This window comes from Myxine glutinosa, chromosome 1 (assembly GCF_964187855.1).
Source record: "Myxine glutinosa chromosome 1, kmMyxGlut1.1, whole genome shotgun sequence".
Classification (NCBI taxonomy): Eukaryota; Metazoa; Chordata; class Myxini; order Myxiniformes; family Myxinidae; genus Myxine; species Myxine glutinosa.
The window spans coordinates 59,283,198-59,307,017 of record NC_136261.1 but is presented as its reverse complement, the minus strand read 5'-3'; the positions used below and the strand labels follow the sequence as shown (position 1 = coordinate 59,307,017).

At 43.6% G+C, this 23,820-nt stretch overlaps 1 protein-coding gene across 2 annotated transcripts in view; it reads right to left on the bottom strand.

Moving 5' to 3' along the window:
* Positions 1-10,316: 10,316 nt before the first annotated feature.
* The window catches only part of BORCS5 (BLOC-1 related complex subunit 5), a 64,741-nt gene continuing 51,237 nt past the window's right edge, over positions 10,317-23,820 (bottom strand). For both annotated transcript variants that reach the window (XM_068112017.2, XM_078772239.1), the window contains 2 exons: positions 23,126-23,283; positions 10,317-12,155 (listed from right to left, as the gene is read on the bottom strand). In XM_068112017.2, coding sequence (XP_067968118.2) covers positions 11,907-12,155; positions 23,126-23,283 — 407 coding nt within the window. In that variant the 3' untranslated portion in view covers positions 10,317-11,906. The remainder of the gene's footprint in view (positions 12,156-23,125; positions 23,284-23,820) is intronic.

Genomic DNA, 23,820 nt, shown 5'->3' with positions numbered 1-23,820 from the left:
TAGACAATGTCTAGACTGTGCATGTCTAAAAATAGCCCAAATCTAGCAAAAGTTTCCATGGCAACTGTCTGGACATTTCATCCCTGGCATTTCTATTTACAACTTTACACAGGTAAATCAATTCACATTGAACTCTCAAGAAAAAACAACAACAAATAATGATACTAGTGCTGGAATTAAAGACAGCCTATTTACCATAATATTGTTATAATGGCGGCTTATGGCCATTTTTATGGAAATATTCAAGTGAATGGTGGGACACATAAATAGAGTCCAATTTTCATAAAAATTGACGGACTATTATTTTAATGATTGGGACAGGGCAATATGCTCATATAGGGGCACCGTATGCACCCTAGCCCATACTACTGCCAATGTTTGTCTATGGAGATTGCATGCCTGTGTGCTTGATTATATTGTCGTGTGGTTTTTTTTTTTTTGTTTTTTTTTTGTATACAAGATCGAGGCTCGTGAAAGAGCTAACATGAATCACACAAAAAGACAAACTGACACACAAAACACAAAAAACAAGGGGAGCGGTAGACAAGATGGGGAGAGAGGGGGAAGGACACAAAAGAGAGGAGGAAGGACACAAACACAACATTTGAGAGCAGGGACATCGGGAGGACTTGGGGGGAGGTGGGAGAGGATTAAAACATATGAACACTGCAAGGACTCTGGGGTGAATTACCGGGGGTAGAAAAGATCAAGGTTTTCGATGGGGGAAGATAAGAGATGGTGGTGAACAGCTGTTTTAAAGACCTGGAGGGAGGAGTGGGATTGAAGGGAGTGGGGGAGTTTGTTCCAGAGGCGGGAGAAAAGGGGAATGAAAGAGTGAAGGTGAGCAGAGAGCCTAGACTTTGGCAGTTTAACCAGAAGAGGGTTGCAGGCAGATCTTGTGCGACCTGAAGGAATATTGGGGGGACAGAGCACAGAGAGAGCTGGGGGAGCAAGGCCGGAGAGGAGTCGGTAGAAGACAGAAAGACCACCAACCTGCCTGCGGTGAGTGAGTGAAAGGCCCTCGGCGTTGACTACATCGCAGGAGATTCCAATGATTCTGAAAGCTTTGGCCTCAACAGCGTGAAGCCGAGCAAGGAGTGAGGCAGGAGCACCAGCCCAGAGGGGGGAACAGTATTCCATTGAGCTGCGGATGAAAGCCTTGTATGTGGTGAGGAGCTCAGGTGTGCCAAGGAAGGACTTCACACGACGGAGGATGCCCAGTCGGCGACTGGCTTTGGAGGCCAGCTTGGAAATGTGGTTTTCCCAAGAAAGATCATGGCAGATAGTGAGACCCAAAAGCTTGAGCGACAGAACTTCTTGGAGAGGATTGTTGAGAAAGTAGATGGGAGGGTTGTCCAGTCGGTCCTTTCGGAGAGACATTGTAAGAGTGTGAGATTTGTCAGGATTGAAAGACATGTTCCACTTGTTTGACCAGTCTGTGATTTTGTCCAGGTCTGCAGAGAGTGAGGAGGCTGCAGACTGCCGATCTGAGGGATGAGGAATGGAGCGACAGAGAGTAGAGTCGTCAGCAAAGAGATAGAGAGGATTTTCAAGAGAGTCAGTGAGATCATTGATGAAGACCAGAAAAAGCACAGGGCCCAGAACACTACCTTGGGGAACTCCAGCCTGAACAGGAAGAGGAGATGAGAGAAACCCATTCAGGGCCACACGTTGACTACGACCAGAGAGGAAGTCCGCCAGCCATGCGTGGAGATTTCCATGGATATCAAAGGAGGAGAGTTTGGAGAGCAGAGCAGGGTGCCAGACCGTATCGAAGGCACATGAAATGTCAAGGGAGACAGCTCTAATTTCCTGTTTGGCGTTGAGGACCTCCATCCATTGCTGAGAAAGCAGAAGCAGCATGTCCAGAGTAGAGTGACCAGGTCTGAAACCAAATTGATGATCAGAGATCAAGCCATTGGAGAAGAGGAAAGATTTAATATCTGAAGCAATGATGGATTCCATGACTTTGCTGATAATTGGGAGAAGGCTGATTGGTCTGTAGTTGCTGGGATCTGTTTTTGCACCTTTTTTGTGCAAAGCGGTGATGTTGGCTGATTTCCAAGCAGATGGCAGATGACCTTGAGCAAAAGAGAGGGTGAAGAGAACAGAAAGAGGGAGTGAAAGTGCAGAAGAACATGATTTTAGGACCCGTGGGCTGATGCCGTCAGGACCAGTTGCAGAATCAGAGTCGAGGGTTACCAGAAACTTTTCCACCTTGTCAGGAGGAAAGGACAGAGTCCAGGAGCAGCTTGGTACGACTGGGTACGGTGGGTACAGAGAGGGATGGGTTTGGGACACAAGATTTAGAGGCAAACACAGAGTTGAGGCATTCAGCTTTTTCACGTGCGGAGTCAGCCGTTAAGCCGTTTGAGGTGAGGGAGGGGATGGAGGGGGAACAAACACCAGAAACAGATTTGACCAGACGCCACCAGGATTTGGAAGAGGGAGACAGATAAGAGAGTTCGGTCTTGAGAATGGTGAGATATTGTTTCCTGGCTCTCCTGAGGGTGGACACACACTTGTTTCGGGCTTTGTGAAAGGAAATGAGATTTCCTTCCGTTGGATTTGCTTTCCAGGAGACGAAAGCAAGTTGTTTCAGGGCAACAGCCTCACCACAAGATTCCGTGTACCATGGACGGGAGGAAGGGTATGACAACTGAAGACGAGATGGTATAAATCTGTGCATGAGAGAGAGCAATTTACTTTGAAAGAATTCCCAGGATGAGTTGATGTCAGAGGCGGTAGAGATGGGAGACCAGTCCAGATGATTGATGGCTGCTTGAAGACCGTGCCAGTTGGCCTGAGTGAAATGCCAGACTCGTCGACGCTGAGGAGGCTCTCTGAGAATGGTCAGAGAGATGTCCACTTTGACAAGCACATGATCAGATGAGCCGATTGGAGCAGAAGAAGAGCAGCAGACATTTTCAGGGAAGTTTGTCATAACCAAATCCAGAAGAGAAGATGCTCCGTTGACTGAGATCCGGGTCGGGAAATTGACAGATTGTGTCAGTCCCAGTGAGTCGCAGAAGTCCTTTGCTGAAGAGCCATGGCTGGTGAGAGAGGTACCCACACCCAGCCAACTGGCATGGTGACAATTGAAATCACCACATATGAGGAAGAGAGAGTTGGGATGGGTAGATAGAAGTTGGTCCATATTATCAGACAGTGAGATGTAGATGGAGTCATCGCTGATTGGTGGACGGTACAACACACATATGAACAAAAGGTGGGAGCGAAGGGGAAGCCGTAGCCAAAGGTATTCCTGGGGGTGAGGTGGAGAGAGGGCAGTGGAGGGCGAGTGAGGAAGAGAGTTTTTTATAAAGATAGCAACCCCACCTCCAGGACGAGGCTCAGGTCTATCATACCGGAGGAGGGAGTAACCTGGGAGAGATACCAAGGCATCAGAGACATCATGAAGGAGGAAAGTTTCTGTTAAGCAGATCACATCTGGTTTGTCAGAAGCAACCTGTATGGAGAGGTCAGTCAAGTTTGAGCGAAGGCCCCGGATGTTTGAGGTCCATACCGTTAATGAAGAGGAAGGGGGAGCATCGGGTCCAGAACAGGGGGGGGGGAGGGGTAGGGTAAGATGTGGAAGAGGAGGAAGAGGTAGGGAGAGCTGTTGAAGGTGTGTCAGAGATTTCAGAATAGCTTGGAGAAAGGGAAGAATGGGGCGGACAAAAGGTTTGATGGAGATTGGGTGAGGCACAGTGAGGTGTTATTTGAGGAGGGGGAAGAGCAAGGCAGAAGGTTTGGGGAGATGAAGGTGAAAGTTGGAAGGAGGAAGAAGCAGGGAGGATGCTTTGAGGAGGGGTGAGAGGGGAGTCTAGGAGGGGAGGAGCGAGGGAGAGTCTCGGAGGGGAGGGGTGTGGGGGGAGTTTAGGAGGGAGGGGAGGGAAGGGGCAAGGGGGGAGATTTGAAAGGGATGGGTGATGGGGAGGATTTGGAGGGGAGGGGTGAGATTGGATTTTGAAAAGTGTACGATTCATGGGAAACGAACATTTTTTGCAAAATGAGTTTGAGACCTTCGAGTCAAAAATACGTTTGAGGACACTGGAGGAGGGATGGAGTTTTGGATAGTTTAGGGAATGTAGAAAGGAGGAACTGTAAGAGATGGTATTATATATATTTTTTGGAATGAATAGATTTGGTGAGCAAGACGAAAGCATCCTTTTGTAGGAAAAGAAGAAAAGGGTGTTATAATATATGAGAGAAAATAGTTGTTCAGGGGAGAGATTATACATTTCTAACCGCGTGATCGCGAACGAAGAACGAACGAACAAAAAGAACAAATAAACGAATAAGACCTGGGAAGGAAATAGTTTTTTTGGGGTTTTTTTTTTTTTTTTTTTTTTTTGTGAGTACAGATATTAAACAAGGAGGTACGGGGTGAACGACTGGGACGAAACAGTGAACGAAAATAATTTCAGCGCATTCGACGAATCGCTGAGAAAAACAAACCACAAGGTCGGAGACGGTACGGTAGTCCAAGCCTACGAGTACTAGGCCGCAGAATACTCGATACCATTAACCGACGATTGTGTATACATGTACGAAAAATTAGCACCGAAAATTTTCCAAAAGATACGCTATAGGTACATACACCGAAAGATAGATACAGTCTCGACAAAAACACGATTGAGAAATATCACTTAGCTTCGAAAGCGTGAGCGCATGGAGCAGCTTCGAAAAGACGTGACCTCGCCGTGATCTCGCGAGACTTCGAGTTCCCTCAATTTTTACTGAAAGAACCACGGAAGGCAATCGAGCGTTACTCCTGGGTGTTCAGTTCAATAGCGCATTTTATATCTACACTCGGGAGAAAGAAAGAGAAGAGGACGCTGAAGAGCTTACCTGTGCGATCCCGCCGCTCGGTCCCAACAGTCTGCAAAAATAACTCAAGCGGCAACGGGTTTAAAATGTATAAATAAAATAATGAAAGGATTTATTTAAACGGAACCCGATGACAAGAAAAGCACGCTGATAAACTAAAACCTAAATGAAGCGCTCCCTCACCAAACTTAAAACACAGACGAAGGGAAGAATAAATAAAAATAACCGTGTGTGTGTGTGCACTTAGCTCAACCAGCTCGGGGTCTCAAGGATCGTCGGTCCCGGCTCCGTTCTTGATGGGAAAAAGGCCGCAGTCCGCTCGTTGCTAGGCCTCACCGGGCGTCCTCTCACTCCTGTCCTCGTCGAGCACGAAGCGAACATGAGTTGCCACGCAGCTCCTCGCCTCCAGCTCCTGGTTCGCAATTCGGCCTGCTCACAATCCCCAGCAAGGTCTCGGCACACCGTCGCCCGCACCGAGGTCCAGAACGTGAATATAGGGGGGAGAATCGTCGGCGCACAACCGTCTCCACCAAAGTCCGAAGGCAAGAGACAAGAATAACGCAACGGAAGTCCAGGGCAAGAAGAAGGTCCAGAGCAAGAGAGAAAATGTTGGTCTCCTCGTACTTTTAACGTCGGCTTCTTCCGTCAGCAGGGCTTCTCCACCAATCCCTGCCGCCCAACACCACATGTTTAGCTCTCCACCACTCACACTCAGCCCCACCTCTCACGTCCTCGATGGTATCTGGCCAACCGGCACGCTGCTTAATGCTCCTCCTTCTTTCCCCAATCGGCTGGTAGCTTCTTGCTTTGTGGCGACCAATCACGAGTCCCCGGGGTGTGTCTCTCGGCCTGCCCGAGCGATGTGTGCTCAACCAGTCGGGGTAATTAGGGGTAGTGTTTGCTCTGGGTTTGCGGTTAGTTTATTCTTTATTATTTAGTGCCATAAATGGGGTTTCTCACTGGTATCTACGGTGCGGTGCCATAAAGGACAACGGATAAATCACAAGGTCTTACAAACAGGGGAATTAACATAATCCCGACACTAACAGGGATTATCCTGGAGGATTTTAGCAATGGGAGAGAATCTCCTTGTGTACAAAACAATTAGTCTAGTAGGAAGACTAGGTCCCCCTGCACCCCCCGGAGATATACTTCTAATCAGTGTTTCTAGATTGGAAAAAATGTGTAGAAAATGACTAGCTATGGCCCCAAGCTGAAAAAATGTCCCACATACCATTTTTATGCAAATTACTGCTGCCATTATCAAAAAAACGATTTTTGACATATCTCAGCCAATATTGCAGATAATTGAAAAATGAAGGTGTCTAGACCCATGTTTTGAAGGGCATAGATCATGATAGAACTATTCATAACATGATTACATGTGTCTATGGTATACTAGTATGCTAATTAGTGCTTTATTTACAAAATAATCACAGTTTTACGAAATAATAGACTCATATTAAGGTCCGTCTACACAGACGTTAACACAAAGTTTTATTTTTCTAAATACCCTGTGAAATTCACCGAATGCCCTGTGAAACCTGGGATTCTTCTCCAGCTTTTTCAAGGGCCCGACTTTTCCCTTCCCTTTGAAGGCACTGGTGCAGTCTTCTCCGCTGAACACATAGTACCCCAGGAGAGTGGCACAGTAGTCCTCTCCCAGGGATTCTGCCAGCTCAGAGACGTTGACAAGTTGGCGATGCTTCCCTGACCCTGTATCCAGGTACACCGTCAGCTTGATGTTGTGGGCATGGTGGAGCAGGATCAGGAGGATGTCTGTGTCCGGTGTTCTGACTACAGCGTTCTTGTATCCGATGGTAGCAGCATGATGGAGGTACAGAACCACCCTGGTATCAGTCTCTTCCTGGTTGCTGTAGATCGTGGGGAGTTCACGTACCTCGACCTGAAACACAAAAAGGCACCGCATTTCAATCACCAGTCACTGCCAGTTTCAGTATATCTCCGGGGGGTGCAGGGGGACCTAGTCTTTTTTTGATAATGGCAGCAGTAATTTGCATAAAAATGGTATGTGGGACATTTTTTCAGCTTGGGGCCATAGCTAGTCATTTTCTACACATTTTTTCCAATCTAGAAACACTGATTAGAAGTATATCTCCGGGGGGTGCAGGGGGACCTAGTCTTTTTTTGATAATGGCAGCAGTAATTTGCATAAAAATGGTATGTGGGACATTTTTTCAGCTTGGGGCCATAGCTAGTCATTTTCTACACATTTTTTCCAATCTAGAAACACTGATTAGAAGTATATCTCCGGGGGGTGCAGGGGGACCTAGTCTTTTTTTGATAATGGCAGCAGTAATTTGCATAAAAATGGTATGTGGGACATTTTTTCAGCTTGGGGCCATAGCTAGTCATTTTCTACACATTTTTTCCAATCTAGAAACACTGATTAGAAGTATATCTCCGGGGGGTGCAGGGGGACCTAGTCTTCCTACTAGACTAAATGAGATTTTTTCCAAACACGATGGGATTATACAAAATTGTTTTGAGATAAAATTTTACTCGCCCTCGTCAAATCTCATTATTCTCGGGGTATTAATTAAAAATAAATATGGTCAAGAAAACAAAGACTTGTGTGTTTCTTTCTGTATTCAAATAGACTATCTCACTCCATGTGGCTTTTATTGCGTAAATGATTAACCATGCCACAGATAAGTTTAACACATAAGTTGCCATCAATTAGCACATTTGATCACATTTAATAATACTGATTCAAAACATCAAAAGTCATTTTGTTTGATCACATGACAATGTCCGCCTCCCTGAAGATAAATTTTTATCATAAGACAAGAAACAATGTTCTTAACCTCAGACAGTAAATCATCAGTTTTGCTGAAAAATCATGTCAATCACAATGTCCCTGGTGATAGCGTTATCAAAACCAAGAATGTTCAGTTCTGAATAAATATTGCTCTCTGCTTTGCCCTCCTCCACTCCTGTAGGACAGAGACAAAGTCGAACTGCATTAAAGAATCGTTTTATACTTTGCCCATCAGGCTGTGGTTGCGGAGGTCTCTTTTTCGGTGGCATTTTCGGAAAAAGCGTAATCCAGAAACTACTGCAGACAGCGAACACGTGGTTGCCGAAAAGCCGTCGTTTAATGCCGCAAAACATTGTCACGGCTACTGTAAAGTGTGCAAGCGAAATTAAAATGGCTACGGTCTGTTTACAGTTTAGAATAGCTTCGTCTTTGACAACTTCCAGACCTGACAAAAGTAGCAAGTACACGATTTGAAACTGTTTCACCTGAAAACTATACCGCGACAACTGACATGCTCTATGCGATTTTTTATCGCCCTGGCCAAAATTGTACGCGATATTTTCCAACTTTATGCGAGAATATCGCGGAATCGCAGCCAAAGTCAATCTCAGCACTAGTTAACACGCCCCATTCCTCGTAATAGGGACAAATATACAAGCTTAATCCGAACACACGGTATAAACAGAACTTATTTAATTAAGGTTTTGACACGACAATCGGAGAATGATACCTAGAAATCTACCTGACTCTAAATATCACTCTACCCCACCGACATAACAATATATACCTGTCAGCATTGGGTGTGGCTGGAACAGCCAAATTCACTAATTAGAAGAGGTGTCCGCATACTTTTGGTCATGTAGTGTAGCTCTCACCCTCATGTTAAACATTTCATAACGTTCTAGAAACTCCAATACTTTCAGCAGCATCATTATGTGAACAGAAAAATGGTGTAAAACTCAAAATGTATGAAGCTATAAAATATTGTGTGTTTTGGTGGGGGCTTTACAAAATAAATTACCCAATGGGGAAGTGTTTGTTATTTATTTGATACCAAGCATTTTTACCCGTCGCTTCACCGGCGGATTTAATTAAAAGACGGCATGTTGTACTTGACAAACATTCTGCTCTATTCATTCTATAATTTAGCCAAATTCATCTTCCATCTGCTTGGGAGTGTGCCAACATCATCTTTGTCAATCATCCTTGCTGCTTGCATGTGGTGTGAACAAAAATCACTTCCGCTTAAAGTGTGAAGCTCAATGTTAGATGCTTTGGTTTGAACCCCCGTTTAAAATGAGTGAAACGAAACGTTTTGAAAATTTCAAATTATTCTCATTCAGATTTAAACATCATCATAATGGTACATTGGTACATTGTTTAAACTTTATGCAAGAATAAGATTTGTAATACTGGATACCACCGGGGGCACTATGTGATACACATTTACAATGAGAGAATTGGGAGTCTTCCTCTCACCCAACGGAAGCTATACTTGGGGTACCCTTAAACAACATGCAAAATTTGGTTGGATTTGGTTCAGTAGTTTAGTTTTTGAAGCATATATAAACAAATATACAAATTCACTTTTATAGTATAGATAACGAACCCTGGCATTTCAATTTCAACTAGAACGGCAGTTGGTAGAGCGCATACCATCCAACAGGCTTGAACAGCTAATGGTTTCTATCCCACTGATAGGCCGGATCTGGATTTGGACATGAACCAGAATTTAATCGGTTTGTTCTTGTCACCTATCCAAATCATCCACAAAGTTCAGTCATAACTCGTCCATAACTTTTTACGCCTCCGTTGATGAAGTCGGCTGAGGCATTATGCTTTCAGGTTGACCGTCCCGCTGTCCGTCCGCCGTGATAGGTTTTCGTTACTGCGATAACTTGAGAACGGCTGTAGGGATATTAGTCAAATTTGGTGCAGTTATGTACAGTATAATGAGGAAAAGATGAACCGATTAGATTTTGGGGTCAAGAGGTCAAAGGTCAGATGTCATGTTGGGTAAAAATCCTGTTAGTGATAACTTGTGAACCAGTGATGGGATTCTGACCAAATTTGGTACACTTATGAAGAATGATGTAAACATGAACCGATTAGATTTTGGGGTCAATAAGTCAAAGTCTAATATGTCTAACTTGAGAACGGCTGGTGATCTAATTCAAACTTGATACAGGTATGTATAATGATGAAAAGATTAACTAATTAGAATTTGGGGCCAAGAGGTCAAAGTCTAATAGGTCTATAACTTGAGAATGGCTGAAGTTATCCAATTCAAACTTGGTACAGGTATGTATAATGATGTAAGCATGAACTGATTAAATTTTTGGGTCAAGAGGTCAAAGGCCATGTCAGGTTAAAATGTGATATCTTGAGAACAGCTGAATGGATTTAAATCAAATTTGGTACAAGTATTATAATAATGTCATAATGTGTGCGGAGGCATATCGGTCGACGTTGTGATGTCGAAGAGTGTCGTTCTAGTTAAATATTGTCGTGTGCCTGCCCTGTAGTGAACACCCCAGGGAGACACGGGTGACCAAACGAGATTTAACTCCAAACCGTTCAATCCAATCATGACAGTATTCTTTACACACGAGGGAAAGGAGAATGACAAACTTACCTGGACGGCTTCCACCCGACATCTTCAAACCTGCGATAATCACTCAAACCCGACAGAATAAAAATGTACAAAAATACCAGCTTTATTGAAGAAAATGCCGGGAACAAAAGAATGCACAGTAAAACTAAATTCCTAATTGGAGCGCCCCCATACAGACTCGTATACAACACAAAGGGGATAAATAAATGAAAGTAAACAATGTGTGGGTTTGTACTCAGCTGCGAGCGGCTTCTGAACCCCGTCGGGAATCTTCAAAACCCCCGCGTCCTTGGTGGGAACAGCAGGTTTTGCCATGGAGCTCACGAGGGGGAACCAGGCCTCCGTGCCCAGTTCGCTCCTTTAGCCATCGAGTGCGCAGCAAGCAGGCCACGCCCATCCACAAGCAGGCCCGGTCCATCCACAAGCAGGCTCCACACAGCACCGCCGCCTCTCCGGTTCACTCGGCACGGCCCTCAGCCGTCACGAAACCATGGCTAAACGCACCGGAGTCCACGAGCCGCGAGCGCCTTTCCTCATGATCGTCGAAACCCTAAGTTAGGGATATAAAATGCCGACTGCACAGCACCAATGTCCCACGCAAGAGAGCAAAAATGCCATTAACCCCACCCCTCATGATGGAAAGGAAGATACGCGCTTACATGACATACGGTCTACCGGATCCCTACTTATGATACATGGGGTTTCTTCTTCTTCATGACAGTAGATCGCTTTTCGCCAGATCTCTCAATGGTGAAGAATGAATGAATGAATGATCGTTTTAAGGCCATTTTCCCCGCTAGAGCGGGGGTTAGCCTTAATCTCAATGGTGAAGAATCACTTTTTAAAAATTAAATTCTGATCCGTTAACGGATCTTCACCAAAATTGAATCAATTCTTCCTTGTCACACACCCAACCCCTCCACCAAATTTCATCCAAATCCGTCCACAACTTTGAGATATCCTGCTATATATCATTTTGTTCCTATCTCCAAATGGTGAAGAATCACTTAAAAATTCTACTAGCCGGATCCCAATCTGGATTTTCACCAAAATCTAATCATTTCGTCTTTGTCACATACAGTACCTCTCTGCCAAATTTCGTCCGAATCCGTGCACAACTTTTTGAGATATTTTGTTCACAGTCAGACAGGGGTGAAAACATAACCTCCATCCACCTTCGGTGGCGGAGGTAACAATCGACCAAAACAAGTGTCATTAATTAAGGTGATAATTTACTGTGTTGAGATAAAGTACCCCTTTAGATGGTTAGGTAAACAGTAAAAGATAGTGAAAAATAATTTAATGAGGGCAAGCACAGCATGATATTGTACAAACAGATTCATTAATGTCCAGTACACGGACTTCAAATTCCTTTGATCAATTAGACAAACAGCTTGGGGTCTCTTCAATATAGTACCTCACCTTTATCAAATGGAAAGAGTCAGTAACTGCAGCACACTGTGCCTGGAAGAAGATGAATATAAGAACTGGACCCTTCTGAAAGCAAAAAGTTTTGTCAGTTATAAAGAAAAATAAAATGACGAAGCATTTTAGGGCAGCATGGACAGATTGACCAACGTGCATGCACAGTGGTTTCAAAAGAACACATTGGGGGAGTCCAATTGCAAGTTAGAGTGCAAGATCCAAAGTTAGTGCAGGTTGTCCAAAGTGCAAGACCTAATCGACTACAGCGGAAACTTGGGAGGCTCGGTTCTCGGGCTGCAGGGTGAAGGGTTCGAGACGTTCTGATTCTGGAAGTAGTCCATTCAGTTTCTCCATCAGAGGCAGTGTCTGGTCCATTCCCATGCGGATGCGTCGTAGCAGGGCCGAAATCTCGGCCACCTTTTTAACCTGTTCGGCATAACGGGCAAAGCGACGCTGGCGCTCTTGCAGCGTGGCAAACAGCACGCTCACCTCACCCTCCATCTAAACCACACAAAAACAATATGCAGCACGCAAGTGAATTCGCTCCATGATGCCGAACAATAAAGTGTCAATGGACTTTTAAAGCAGCAGATACGGACCTTCAGAAATAAAAAAATAAAAAAATAAAACATGACCCCTCGGTGGGACAAGCAAGAAATTTGTTGCTGGGTTTTGTCAAGCGAACTCGCCTATGCCATAAAAAAAACAGCATCAGGGATTTTATTCATATTAGTCCTCGGAGACATTCATTCGAATTTGAGTATTGGTCCACACGTCTAGCATCCCGTGGCAAATCTCGGACTAGTTCGGTCGACATGGAGTGACGGCTGGGTGATTGCCAGCAGCTGTGTGATAATGAAAATTTACTCACTCTATGAAAAATGGTCCTAAATTCATCAGTCGCTTAATAACGAACTTCCTTCGTGTGAGCACTTTCTCAATCATGGCGGATAACCACAAGATCTAACAACATAAATGCTCTGTAAAATGTTCCAAGCACAAAAGCAAACTCCACACTCGGGTACTTCGGACAAACCTAGTCCAATTTCTGGCAAATGTAGGGTCTTTCTGCCATTGGTTTCATGAAACCATCTCTGTATTACAAAAACCAACAAGGACGCCAAGGCGTTTTTGAAGAAATTCGAAAATTATTCGCCGTTTGAGTTAAATTGTTCCTTGATGTTACCTGTATACAATACCGAAGTGGCGCCCGCCTTCATTGTGACGTCATGGCTAATCGTGAAGAAGAAGCAGATTTCGACTTTTAATTGCAAAATCACCCACTTTATAAATCAGAAAAAAAACATATATATTTTGTTTGGTATCAAGGGTTAGATTGGCATCGAGGTGGTCTGAGCATTTGAGTTCCCTTTTAAGGTTGCCTCCTTCCTCTTCCCCCCTTGTCACTCCCGTAGGGAGTGGGTGTTTCTAGGAATAACAAGTGGATGATATACCCATTACGGACAGGTGATGGGATGATGTGGAATTTGACAGGTCAGAAGGCCCAAGGCCCATAGAACAACGATGACGACAACGGTTCCATTTCAATTTGGTTTGTGAATGCTATTTTGTTGGCCATTGTGCACCCATACTCCGGTTAAATTACCCACCATGGTTACTCTGTACAATCAGCTAGACCTGCTGGGTGTGAAAAAAACGCTGGGATGTGGACGTGGCCCAGATGTGATAGGCTTTTACCTGTGCCTTAAGCATCTTTCAGCATTTGACCCATTTCACTTATTATGGAGATGTAGAAAAGGCTGCACTCAAAGCACACGTCACATTGGAAAGCAGCACATTTAAAATTTTTCATAACATTCGGATAAAAATTTTTTGTAAAGACATTGAAACTACAGCATATTTTGGGGTTTCACCATGGAATGAGCTTAGGTCATCAATGAGTTGATGTCCAAGCAACCATTGGAAAAAATTAAAAAAACAAAACAAGCACGCAAAGCACGTTGCAAAGCACGATATTTGCAAAATTACAAAAACAAGTTGTTGGCCTTTGATGACCTCAAAAATCATTGGTGGTCGAATTCAGAGACCTGGCAAGCATGCACATGGCAAATCCTCTAAAAATTTCAAGTCAATCAGATGAAAATTGAGGATTTTAGAAATTTGGCCTATGTTGACGTTGACTACCTGCTGGTGTGTAGGCGAGATAGGGGGCACCTCCGGGACACAAAGGTGATCCCGGGGGAGGAGGCTGTTTCACAGCACCACTTGGTTGTCTGCGACATAAGGGTGAAAGGTGCGAGGAGAGCTCGGCGGGTGAAGTACCAACCGAGAATGAAGGTGTGGAGGTTGAAAGAGGTGACAGTAAGGGAGGCATTAAAAGAGAGGCTGAGTAGGGTAGATGATGATGTGGTTGAGCTTGAAAGTGGTTGGATGTCAATGAAAGATAGTCTGTTGGGAGCCGTTGGTGAGGTATGTGGATGGACAAAAGGACCACCGAGGCACTCGGAAACATGGTGGTGGGATGATGAAGTTGGAAAGAAGATTGACGAGAAGAGGAAGAAGTTCAAGGAGTGGCAGAAGGCGAAGGATATGGGGGCAGAAAAAGCAGAGCATGAAAGTTATAAGGCAGCCAAGAAGGCTGCAAAGAAAGAGGTAGCAAAGGCACAGGAGGCATGCAGGAAAATGTTCGGAGAACGCTTGGATTCAGAAGAGGGTCAGAGAGCGGTATTCAGGATTGCAAAGCAGATAGCGAAATAGAGGTGTGATGTGATGGGGGTGAGTTGCTTGAAGGATGAAGTGGGACAAATCGTTGTGGACCCAGATGGAATTAGAGGAAGATGGAAGAGATATATGGAAATACTGTTGAATGCAGAGAATGAATGGGATGGCAACATAGAGAGTAACCCAGTTTTAGGACCGGCAGAGAAGATAACCGAGAAGGAAGTTGAGGAAGCGATAAAAGCAATGAAGAGTAGAAAAGCGGGAGGGCCGACGGGAGTTGTGGGAGATATGTTGAAGGCAGCGGGAAATTGGGGTGTGAAGAGAATGACAGAGATCTGCAATCTGGTGGTGAAAGAAGGCAGCATTCCAGTGGGTTGGGAACTGAGTACCCTCGTCCCTCTATACAAGGGGAAAGGTAACCCTCTGGAGTGTGGCTCGTATCAAGCGATAAAGTTATTGGAGCATGGAATGAAGGTATTGGAAAGGGTGTTGGAGAGGAGGATAAGGAAGAAAGTGAAGATTGACGAAATGCAGTTTGGATTTATGCCAGGAAGAGGAACGACAGACGTGCTTTTTATTGTGAGGCAGTTGCAGGAGAAGTATATGGAGAAGAGGAAGAAGTTGTTTCTTGGGTTTGTTTATCTGGAGAAAGCATTCGATAGAGTTACACGCAAAGTATTGACATGGGCATTGAGGAAGTTAGGAGTGGAGGAATGGTTGATCAGAGTAGTGATGGCAATGTACAAAAGAGCGCGCACAGCTATAAGGACGAAGGACGGGAACAGTGGTGAGTTTGAGGTGAAGGTGGGAGTGCATCAGTGGTCGGTACTAAGTCCACTACTATTTGTAGCTGTGATGGAGGTGCTGGCTCAGAACGTAAAGGAGGGTTTACCGTGGGAGTTGTTGTACGCAGATGATCTGGTGTTGATTGCAGAAAGTATGGATGGACTGAAGGGGAAGATGAACAAGTGGAAGGAATGTATGGAGACAAAAGGTCTGAAGGTGAATATCGGAAAAACGAAGGTGATGGCAAGTGGTAAAGCATGTGGTGAGGTGGAAAGAACTGGGAAGTGGCCGTGTGCTGTGTGCAGGAAGGGTGTCGGAGTGAATTCCATTCAATGTTCAATGTGCGCTGAGTGGGTTCATCAAAAATGTAGTGGTTTGAGAGGGGCATTAACCAGTGTGGCAGCTACATTCAAGTGTAAGGTGTGCACAGAGGGAGCTGCAGATGGAGGAAATGTTGAGTTGGATCTTGGAGATGGCGTGAAGCTGGAAGGTGTGAAAACATTTTGTTACCTTGGAGACATGCTGAATGGAGAAGGTGGATCAGACTCGGCAACGGTTGCTCGAGTGAGATGTGCATGGAAGAAGTTTCGGGAACTGAGTGGCGTGCTGACGAGGAGAGGAGTGTCGTTGAAGCTGAAGGGAAATGTGTATGCTGCATGTGTGAGAAGTGTTATGATTTATGGGAGTGAGACATGGGTAATGAACGTAGAGCAGCAACGAAGGCTGGAAAGGGTGGAAATGCGAATGGTTCTGTGGATGTGTGGAGTATCGTTGAGAGAGAGGAAGACAAATGATGAATTGCGAAAGATGATGGGAATAGAGCCTGTGATGGATGCTGTGAAGAGAAACAGGTTGAGATGGTTTGGTCATGTGCTGAGGAAGGATGAAAGTGACTGGTTGAGAAGAGTGATGGAAATGAATGTAGAAGGAAGTAGAGGACAGGGAAGACCAGGAAAGACTTGGCTAAAGATGGTGGAAGAAGAAATGCGGGCAAGGGGGTTAACAAGTGGAGATGTAGAAAATAGGGCAAAATGGAGAAGATTGTCATGGGGACCGCAAGGCTAACCCCCGCTCTTGCAGGGAAAATGGCCTTAAAATGCCTGTTGTTGTTGTTATTGTTGTTGTTGACCTCAAAAATAGTTGGTGGTGGAATTCAGTTTGCTGATATGTAAATCCTCTTCAAATTTGAAGTTAATCGGATGAAAATAGAGGATTTTAGAAATTCGGCCTATGTTGACCTCAAAAATACTTGGCGGTTGAATTTAGTGAACAGATATGCGAATCCTCTTCAAATTTCAAGTTAATTTGTTGAAAATTGAGGATTTTAGAAACATGGTCTATGTTGACCTTTTGGCCGATGTTCACCTAAAAAAAAATACTTGCTGATTGAATTCAGTGACCAGATATGCAAATCCTCTTCAAATTTCAAGTCAATCGGATGAAAATTGAGGATTTTAGGAATTTGACAAAGTTGGTGACCTCTGGCCTATGTTGACCTATTGACCTTTTGACCCCAAAAACAATAGGCTTCTTGCTTATGACCAACTGTACCATTTGGTGAAGTTTCGTGAAGATTGATTGAAAATTGTGACCTGAAGGCGACTGACATAAAGGCAAACGGACAGAATAACGCAGAAGTCCAACCAATATACTTGAAAAATCTTCGATTTTCCCAAGTAAAAAATAAATATGTATGTGTATATGTGTATGTGTGTATATATATATATATATATATATATATATATATATATATATATATATATATATATATATATATATATATATATATATATATATATATATGCAAGTGATATATGAATCAAGATATATGAATGAATTCATTGAAGGAATTTTGCAAAATATAACCGTGTATATATGGCCTTGCAACCAGTGGAATCACAACATTTGGAAAGAACTTGTATGTCACACATTATTGTACAAAATGACGACCTTGTGCTTGCAAGAAAAATAGTTTCATGAAAGGGTAAGTCGGTTCAGTCCCCAAACAAACCAAGGTTGCTGACATAAAATGCATGTCATTACCCCTAAAAGCCAGTAACAATGCAAGCAACATTGTGCTTAATACAATCGCTAACTAGCTATCCAATTGGCCTTGCACAATGAGCTTTTCTTTCAAAAGCATGACCTTTATATGTCATCTGTATTTGGTCCTCATTTGGCTGTCCACACTGCGATTTAATGAGCACAGACCGCTCCTGCGGATGTCAATAGAGCACACCAATAGAGAAAAGATGAACATATCCATATCAAGGAATAAATAAATAACTCAACTTGCTTATTCACAGCAATCTACAAATTAGCTTGCTTCCAATTATAAGCAAGGTCATGGAATCATTTCATTTCAGTTCATATTTGCATTCATCCTACTGTATATACTTAGTGCATTCAGAAAGTATTCAAACCCCTTCACTTTTTTCACATTTTGTTATATTGCAGTCTTGTGCTGAAATCGTTTAAATTCATTTTTTCCCTCATCAATCTACACTCAATACCGAATAATGACAAAGAGAAAACAGGATTTTAGAAAGTTTTGCAAATTTATTAAAAATAAAAAACTGAAATATCACATTGACATAAGTATTCATACCCTTTGCTATGACACTTGAAATTTAGCTCTGGTGCCTCCCATTTCTCTTGATCATCTTTGAGGTGTTTCTCGACCTTGATTGGAGTCCACCTGTGGTAAATTCAATTAATTGGACATAATTTGGAAAGGCACACACCTGTCTATATAAGGTCTCACAGCTGACAATGCATATCAGAGCAAAAACCAAGCCGTGAGGTCGAAGGAACTGCCTGCAGAGCACAAAGACAGAATTGTGTCGAGGCACAGATCTGGGGAAGCCTACAAAAAATTTTCTGCTGCATTGAAGGTTCCCAAGAGCACAGTGGCCTCCATAATTCTTAAATGGAAGAAGTTTGGAACAACCAGGACTCTTCCTAGAGCTGGCCACCCGGCCAAACTGAGCAATCGGGGGGAGAAGGGCCTTGGTAAGAGAGGTGGCCACGAACTCGATGGTCACTCTGGCTGAGCTCCAGAGATCCTGTGAGGAGATGGGAGAAACTTCCAGAAGGACAACCATCACCAACACTCCACCGATCTGGGCTTTATGGCAGAGTGGCCAGACGGAAGACAAACAGTTCAATCTTGGTTTCATCAGACCACAGAATCTTGTTTCTCACAGTCTGAGAGTCCTTCAGGTGCTTTTTTGCAAACCCCAAGCGGGCTTTCATGTGTCTTTCACTGAGGAGAGGCTTCCGTCTGGCCACTCTGCCATAAAGCCCAGATCGGTGGAGTGTTGCAATGATGGTTGTCCTTCTGGAAGTTTCTCCCATCTCCACACAGGATCTCTGGAGCTCAGCCAGTGACCATCGGGTTCTTGGTCACCTCTCTCACCAAGGCCCTTCTCCCCCGATTGCTCAGTTTGGCCGGGCGGCCAGCTCTAGGAAGAGTTCTGGTTGTTCCAAACTTCTTCCATTTAAGAATTATGGAGGCCACTGTGCTCTTGGGAAGCTTCAATGCAGCAGAATTTTTTTTGTAGGCTTCCCCAGATCTGTGCCTCGACACAATCCTGTCTTTGTGCTCTGCAGGCAGTTCCTTCGACCTCATGGCTTGGTTTTTGCTCTGATATGCATTGTCAGCTGTGAGACCTTATATAGACAGGTGTGTGCCTTTCCAAATCATGTCCAATCAATTGAATTTACCACAGGTGGACTCCAATGAAGGTGTAGAAACATCTCAAAGATGATCAAGAGAAATGGGAGGCACCTGAGCTAAATTTCAAGTGTCATTGCAAAGGGTATGAATACTTATGTAAATGTGATATTTCAGTTTTTTCTTTTTAATAAATTTGCAAAACTTTCTAAAATCCTGTTTTCTCTTTGTCATTATGGGGTATTGAGGGTTGATGAGGGAAAAACCTGAATTTAAACGATTTCAGCATGAGGCTGCAACATAACAAAATGTGAAAAAAGTGAAGGGGTCTGAATACTTTCTGAATGCACTGTATACCAAATTTGGTCAAAGTCCCATCACTGGTTCACAAGTTAGCACAGTAACACAATTTTTTACTAAAGAGGACATCTGGCCTTTGACCTCTACACCCCATATTTTAACCACATTCAACGAGAACGGTACTCGGTAGAGAGCATACCTCCGCCAGGCTGAACATTTTACTTTTTGCATCCCACTGATGGGCTGGATCTGGATCCGGATCTGAACCCAAATCTAATCAGCTTGTTCTAATCACCGAACCAACTCGTCCCCCAAGTTTAGTCATAACTCATCCACAACCTTTTTAAATATCATGTTATTTATCGCTTTTTCACCCAATCTCTCAATGGTGAAGAATCACTTAAAAAATTAAATATATATCGTATCCGAATCCATATTCCGATCTTCACCAAAATCGAATAAATTCGGTCTTGCGACGCACCCAACCTGTCCACCAAGTTTTGCCCAAATCCATCCATAACATTTTGAGAAATCCTGCTATATATCGTTTTTAGCCCCATCACTCAATGGTGAAAAATCGCTTAATAAATTCTCTGATCCAGATCCGGATTCGGATCTTCACCAAAATTGAATTAAGTCTTCCTTGTCACATACGCAACCTCTCAACCAAGTTTCGTCTGAATCCGTCCACAACCTTTTGATATATCCTGCTATGTATCGTTTATGGTCCCATCCCCCAATGGTGAAGAACCACTTAAAAAATTCTAGTAGCCGGATCCTGATCTTCACCAAAATCTAATAGTTTCGTCCTTGTCACACACGCTACCTCTCCACCAAATTTCGTCCGAATCCGTCCACAACCTTTTTGAGATATCTTGTTCACAAACAGACAAAAAACAAAGAGACAGACAGGGGTGAAAACATAACCTCCATCCACCTTCGGTGATGGAAGTAATCAGTTCATCTTTGTATTTAATAATTATTATACACTAGCCGAAACCCGTGGAACATCTACGGAAGGGAGGATGTGGTGTATGGATAGAGTGTACCATTATGGATGGCATAGGGGATTTGCTTGTCCGAGTAAGAGTTAGGAAGAAAGATGAGAATGAAGAGTGCGTATATGAACAACGATCGCCGACACCGGCACAAATGCATGCTCTGGATTGTCCACTCAGTGGACGCCTTGCTTCGCCTTCGCTCAGCAGACGCCAATACGATGGCATCTTAAGATGGCGTCGTATCGGCAGTTAATCGGATGCTTTTGGGCCCCAACGTCGGCTAATTCAGATTTTTCGAGTATGGCTGTACATGATAAACAAAGAGCGCGGTTCGTAGATCGTAAATCCATTAGTGCCGTGGGCATCGGGTCACTGGGTGCGGCGTAAAAGGGATAACAAAGTCGAGTCCTTACGCTATTATTATATAGATACTTCATCAATTTCAATTAGCAATCAATTAACCTCATCAATTAAAATCAATTTAATCATCATTATAAATAACTGTACCAAGTTTTATTTGGATCTCTTCAGCTTCAGCTTCAATTAACTTCAAGTTATCACGGTAACGCAAACCAATTACGGACACACGCACGGAATGACGGGCGAACAACCCAAAAACATAATCATAATGCCTTCGGCGACTTCGTCATCGGAGGCATAAAATACCCCCCCCCCCCCCCCCAATTAAACTTTATCTTATCCAAACTATAAACTAGACCACTAGAGTGCTCATAGAACACCTTACCCCATGCAGTCTTGACAAAAAGGACATTGGAAGGGCCTTTTGAAGTCTTGCTTTGTGATTCCGAGCATGATCTATATTTCCTACAAGCCACCATTTTGTCTGACTCTCGATATTCCCCAAGGCTGACAGCGCGAGCGGCCAATTTGATTTGTGATATTGCGTAAAATGACGCAATATTTTGTCCAATTACTGCTCGACTGGAGGTTTTTGCAAGTGACAAGGCAGCGATTCGTGTAGTATAGTGTTCATGTGTACAATTCAACGAAAATACAATAAAGGTTTTAAAGGTTGTAGAAAAATGACAACTTTTACACCACCTTATTTAACACGTTAAATGAGTTATTCGTGCCTGTTGTTTGTGTCCTCCATGACACTCAAAACAGTGAGTTCTCTGTTTGGAATAACAAGAACAAGGAATAACAATGAAACCAGATGCAGAAGAAGACTATTTTGGCTCATCATGCCTGCTCCATACCAACACAAGACCATATGCATCCATAAAAATGATGTAATTTCATTGGGGGAAAGAGGGGTGTATTGGGAATAAGAATGTGGCGTGCTTCCGGATATCTTAAGGGTGTTAAAATTAAAAGGAGAAATATATTAATTTTAATAAACGAAGATGTGTGTATTGTATGTTTTCCTCCCCCCTAAGGGTGGGCGAACAGTGTGCGAAATTAACGCCAGCCCGACAGCCCGTGGCTGGTAACTTTTGTCCCGGGCTGGTATCTTTATTGAGTTGCCAGCCCGGTGGTCTGGATAGATTTTGCCCTACATTTTCGTTTAAAATCGACTTTTTCTGTTGAAAATGCATGTTTCCCTCAAATTTAAGTTATTTATTTAACAGTCGGAAAATCACAGATCTGCAGTGGCCAGAGGTGAATGACTCCTATCAGCCTGTGTGCCCCAACATCCTGGCAGTCATTGACCTGATATTGACACTGCCAGCCAGCTCGGCCGAATGTGAGCGAGGATTCTCACAAATGAAGATCATGAAGAATGATCTCAGGAACAGGCTCAAGTCAACAACAATGTCGGATTTGCTCTGCATCCAACTATAATCTGCGGACATCACCGACTTTGAGCCTAAGCCAGCAATCAACATCTGGAACAGCTGTTCCAAGAGAACGAGAAGGCCCAACTTCACCCGGAGTGGAGCAGGGGCCAGCTTGTTGCCAGAGCTGGTGCGGGATCAGGTCACGAAGATAGATGCTGCTGCTGTTGCAGGTGGTGAACCTGAGGGAGCTGGTCTGCCGGAGCCAATATCAGCAGCTGACAAACAGTCGGGTTATGAGTCCGGCCTTGACACTGACTGCGAAGACGTGGTTCTGGATGACATTGAGGACTTGCAGGCTGCCGTGGAAGATATGTAAAACTAACAAGAAATGTGATAGATCATAGACCGACTACTAGACCTCAAGTTTTTCTCAACTTTGTATTACTTTAACTCACCATCAAGTTATCAACTGTGACTGTCCTGCACATATTGATTGATCTATGCACAAACTTTTTATAATATTTCCTCACTTTTCTGACAATAAAACGTATTTGGTGTCATGAAAATATTATTCACTGGTGTTTTGTTATTTAATTATTCGAGAAGACCTACAGTTGCTATTAGGTTTTTAGGGAGTTTATTCCTGAACACTCCTAAAATGCACCAATTTGAGTCCTTATTTTCATCTCAGTTCTTCGGGCTGGTAACTTTTTCTTTGGGCTGGTAACTCTCAAAAGTTACCAGCCCAAATGGCTGGTAACTATATGCCCCAATTTCACACATTGTGGGCGAAGGCAGTTCTTGAGTGAGAAAACAAAAGTATTCTGCCTTCCTCCATGGCTCCATAGCCAACCTCGCCAACATGGCCACTGTACGACCAGCAGGACAAACATTTAATAATGGTGGTTTCTTTATGGCGCGATGTGCTTTCCATGTGGCTTCGATGTTAAATGCCACAAGTCCTCACCTGTTCTTGCCTGACAACAGGAGGTTTTGCTCAACAATGTTACTCCACACTTTCTTAAAGTTAACACTCACCGCCTCCTCGGTTATCGTTTGACAATACGACTTACCTCTGGAGAAATAGCTAACATACGAGTAATCTAACCTGGATGATTACACGGACCAAGCTATTCTTAATGCAATCTAACTATGGATGCCACAACTCCCTTCCATGTAACAATATCATCAGGCATTCCATGTAACATATGATAGTGGAAAATATGTAAAAGGTGAGAAAGGGTGGGGGCAGGACAGTCTATTAAAGACAGAGCAGAAGTTAACCTCATGCAGACGTTGAGCCAGGGCATTTTGGTCAAAAGACACAGCCTCTGCACACTGTTGCAGATGATGCTGGTAGCGCAAGCAGAGTTGCATCAGGCGGCATGAATCCAGTCTTTCCAGCTGAGGTCCTGATATTTGTCCCTCCATACCACCCACACCTGTACACAAATATCAACCAGATCAATAGGACAGTTTTTTCAATTAATTATTCCTTTGCAGTTTTCCATCTCATTTATACAATCGACCGAATTCAACCACAAGCCCAGATAAGCTACCTCCTCCTACAAATCAAAACGAGTCCAACCTCCTCTGCATCTTTCTCCCAGCAGAGGTTCTCACCCACTTGCAGAAACTCAATTTTGATTTCCCTTTACGGAAGTTTAACTGGGCCATATTCCTTGCGCTAAAAGTCATTAGGAGTGCACATGCACAGGAGGTAAGAAAAACATTCAAGACTATTTCAAACAACAAATACCATGTGTAATCTAAACTCCCTGGGATTAACATTAAAAAACCGTCCAAAACCAATTACCATTCCTTCTGGGGATTGACAAAGGAGCGTCTGATTTAACAGAACACCCATGGGTTTGAATTGTATATATCCCAAATCCATGATTATCTTGAATGATGAATTCTATTATACTGTTATAACAGTATCAAACCCACTGTGATGATGCCGGCCATTATGGTACACA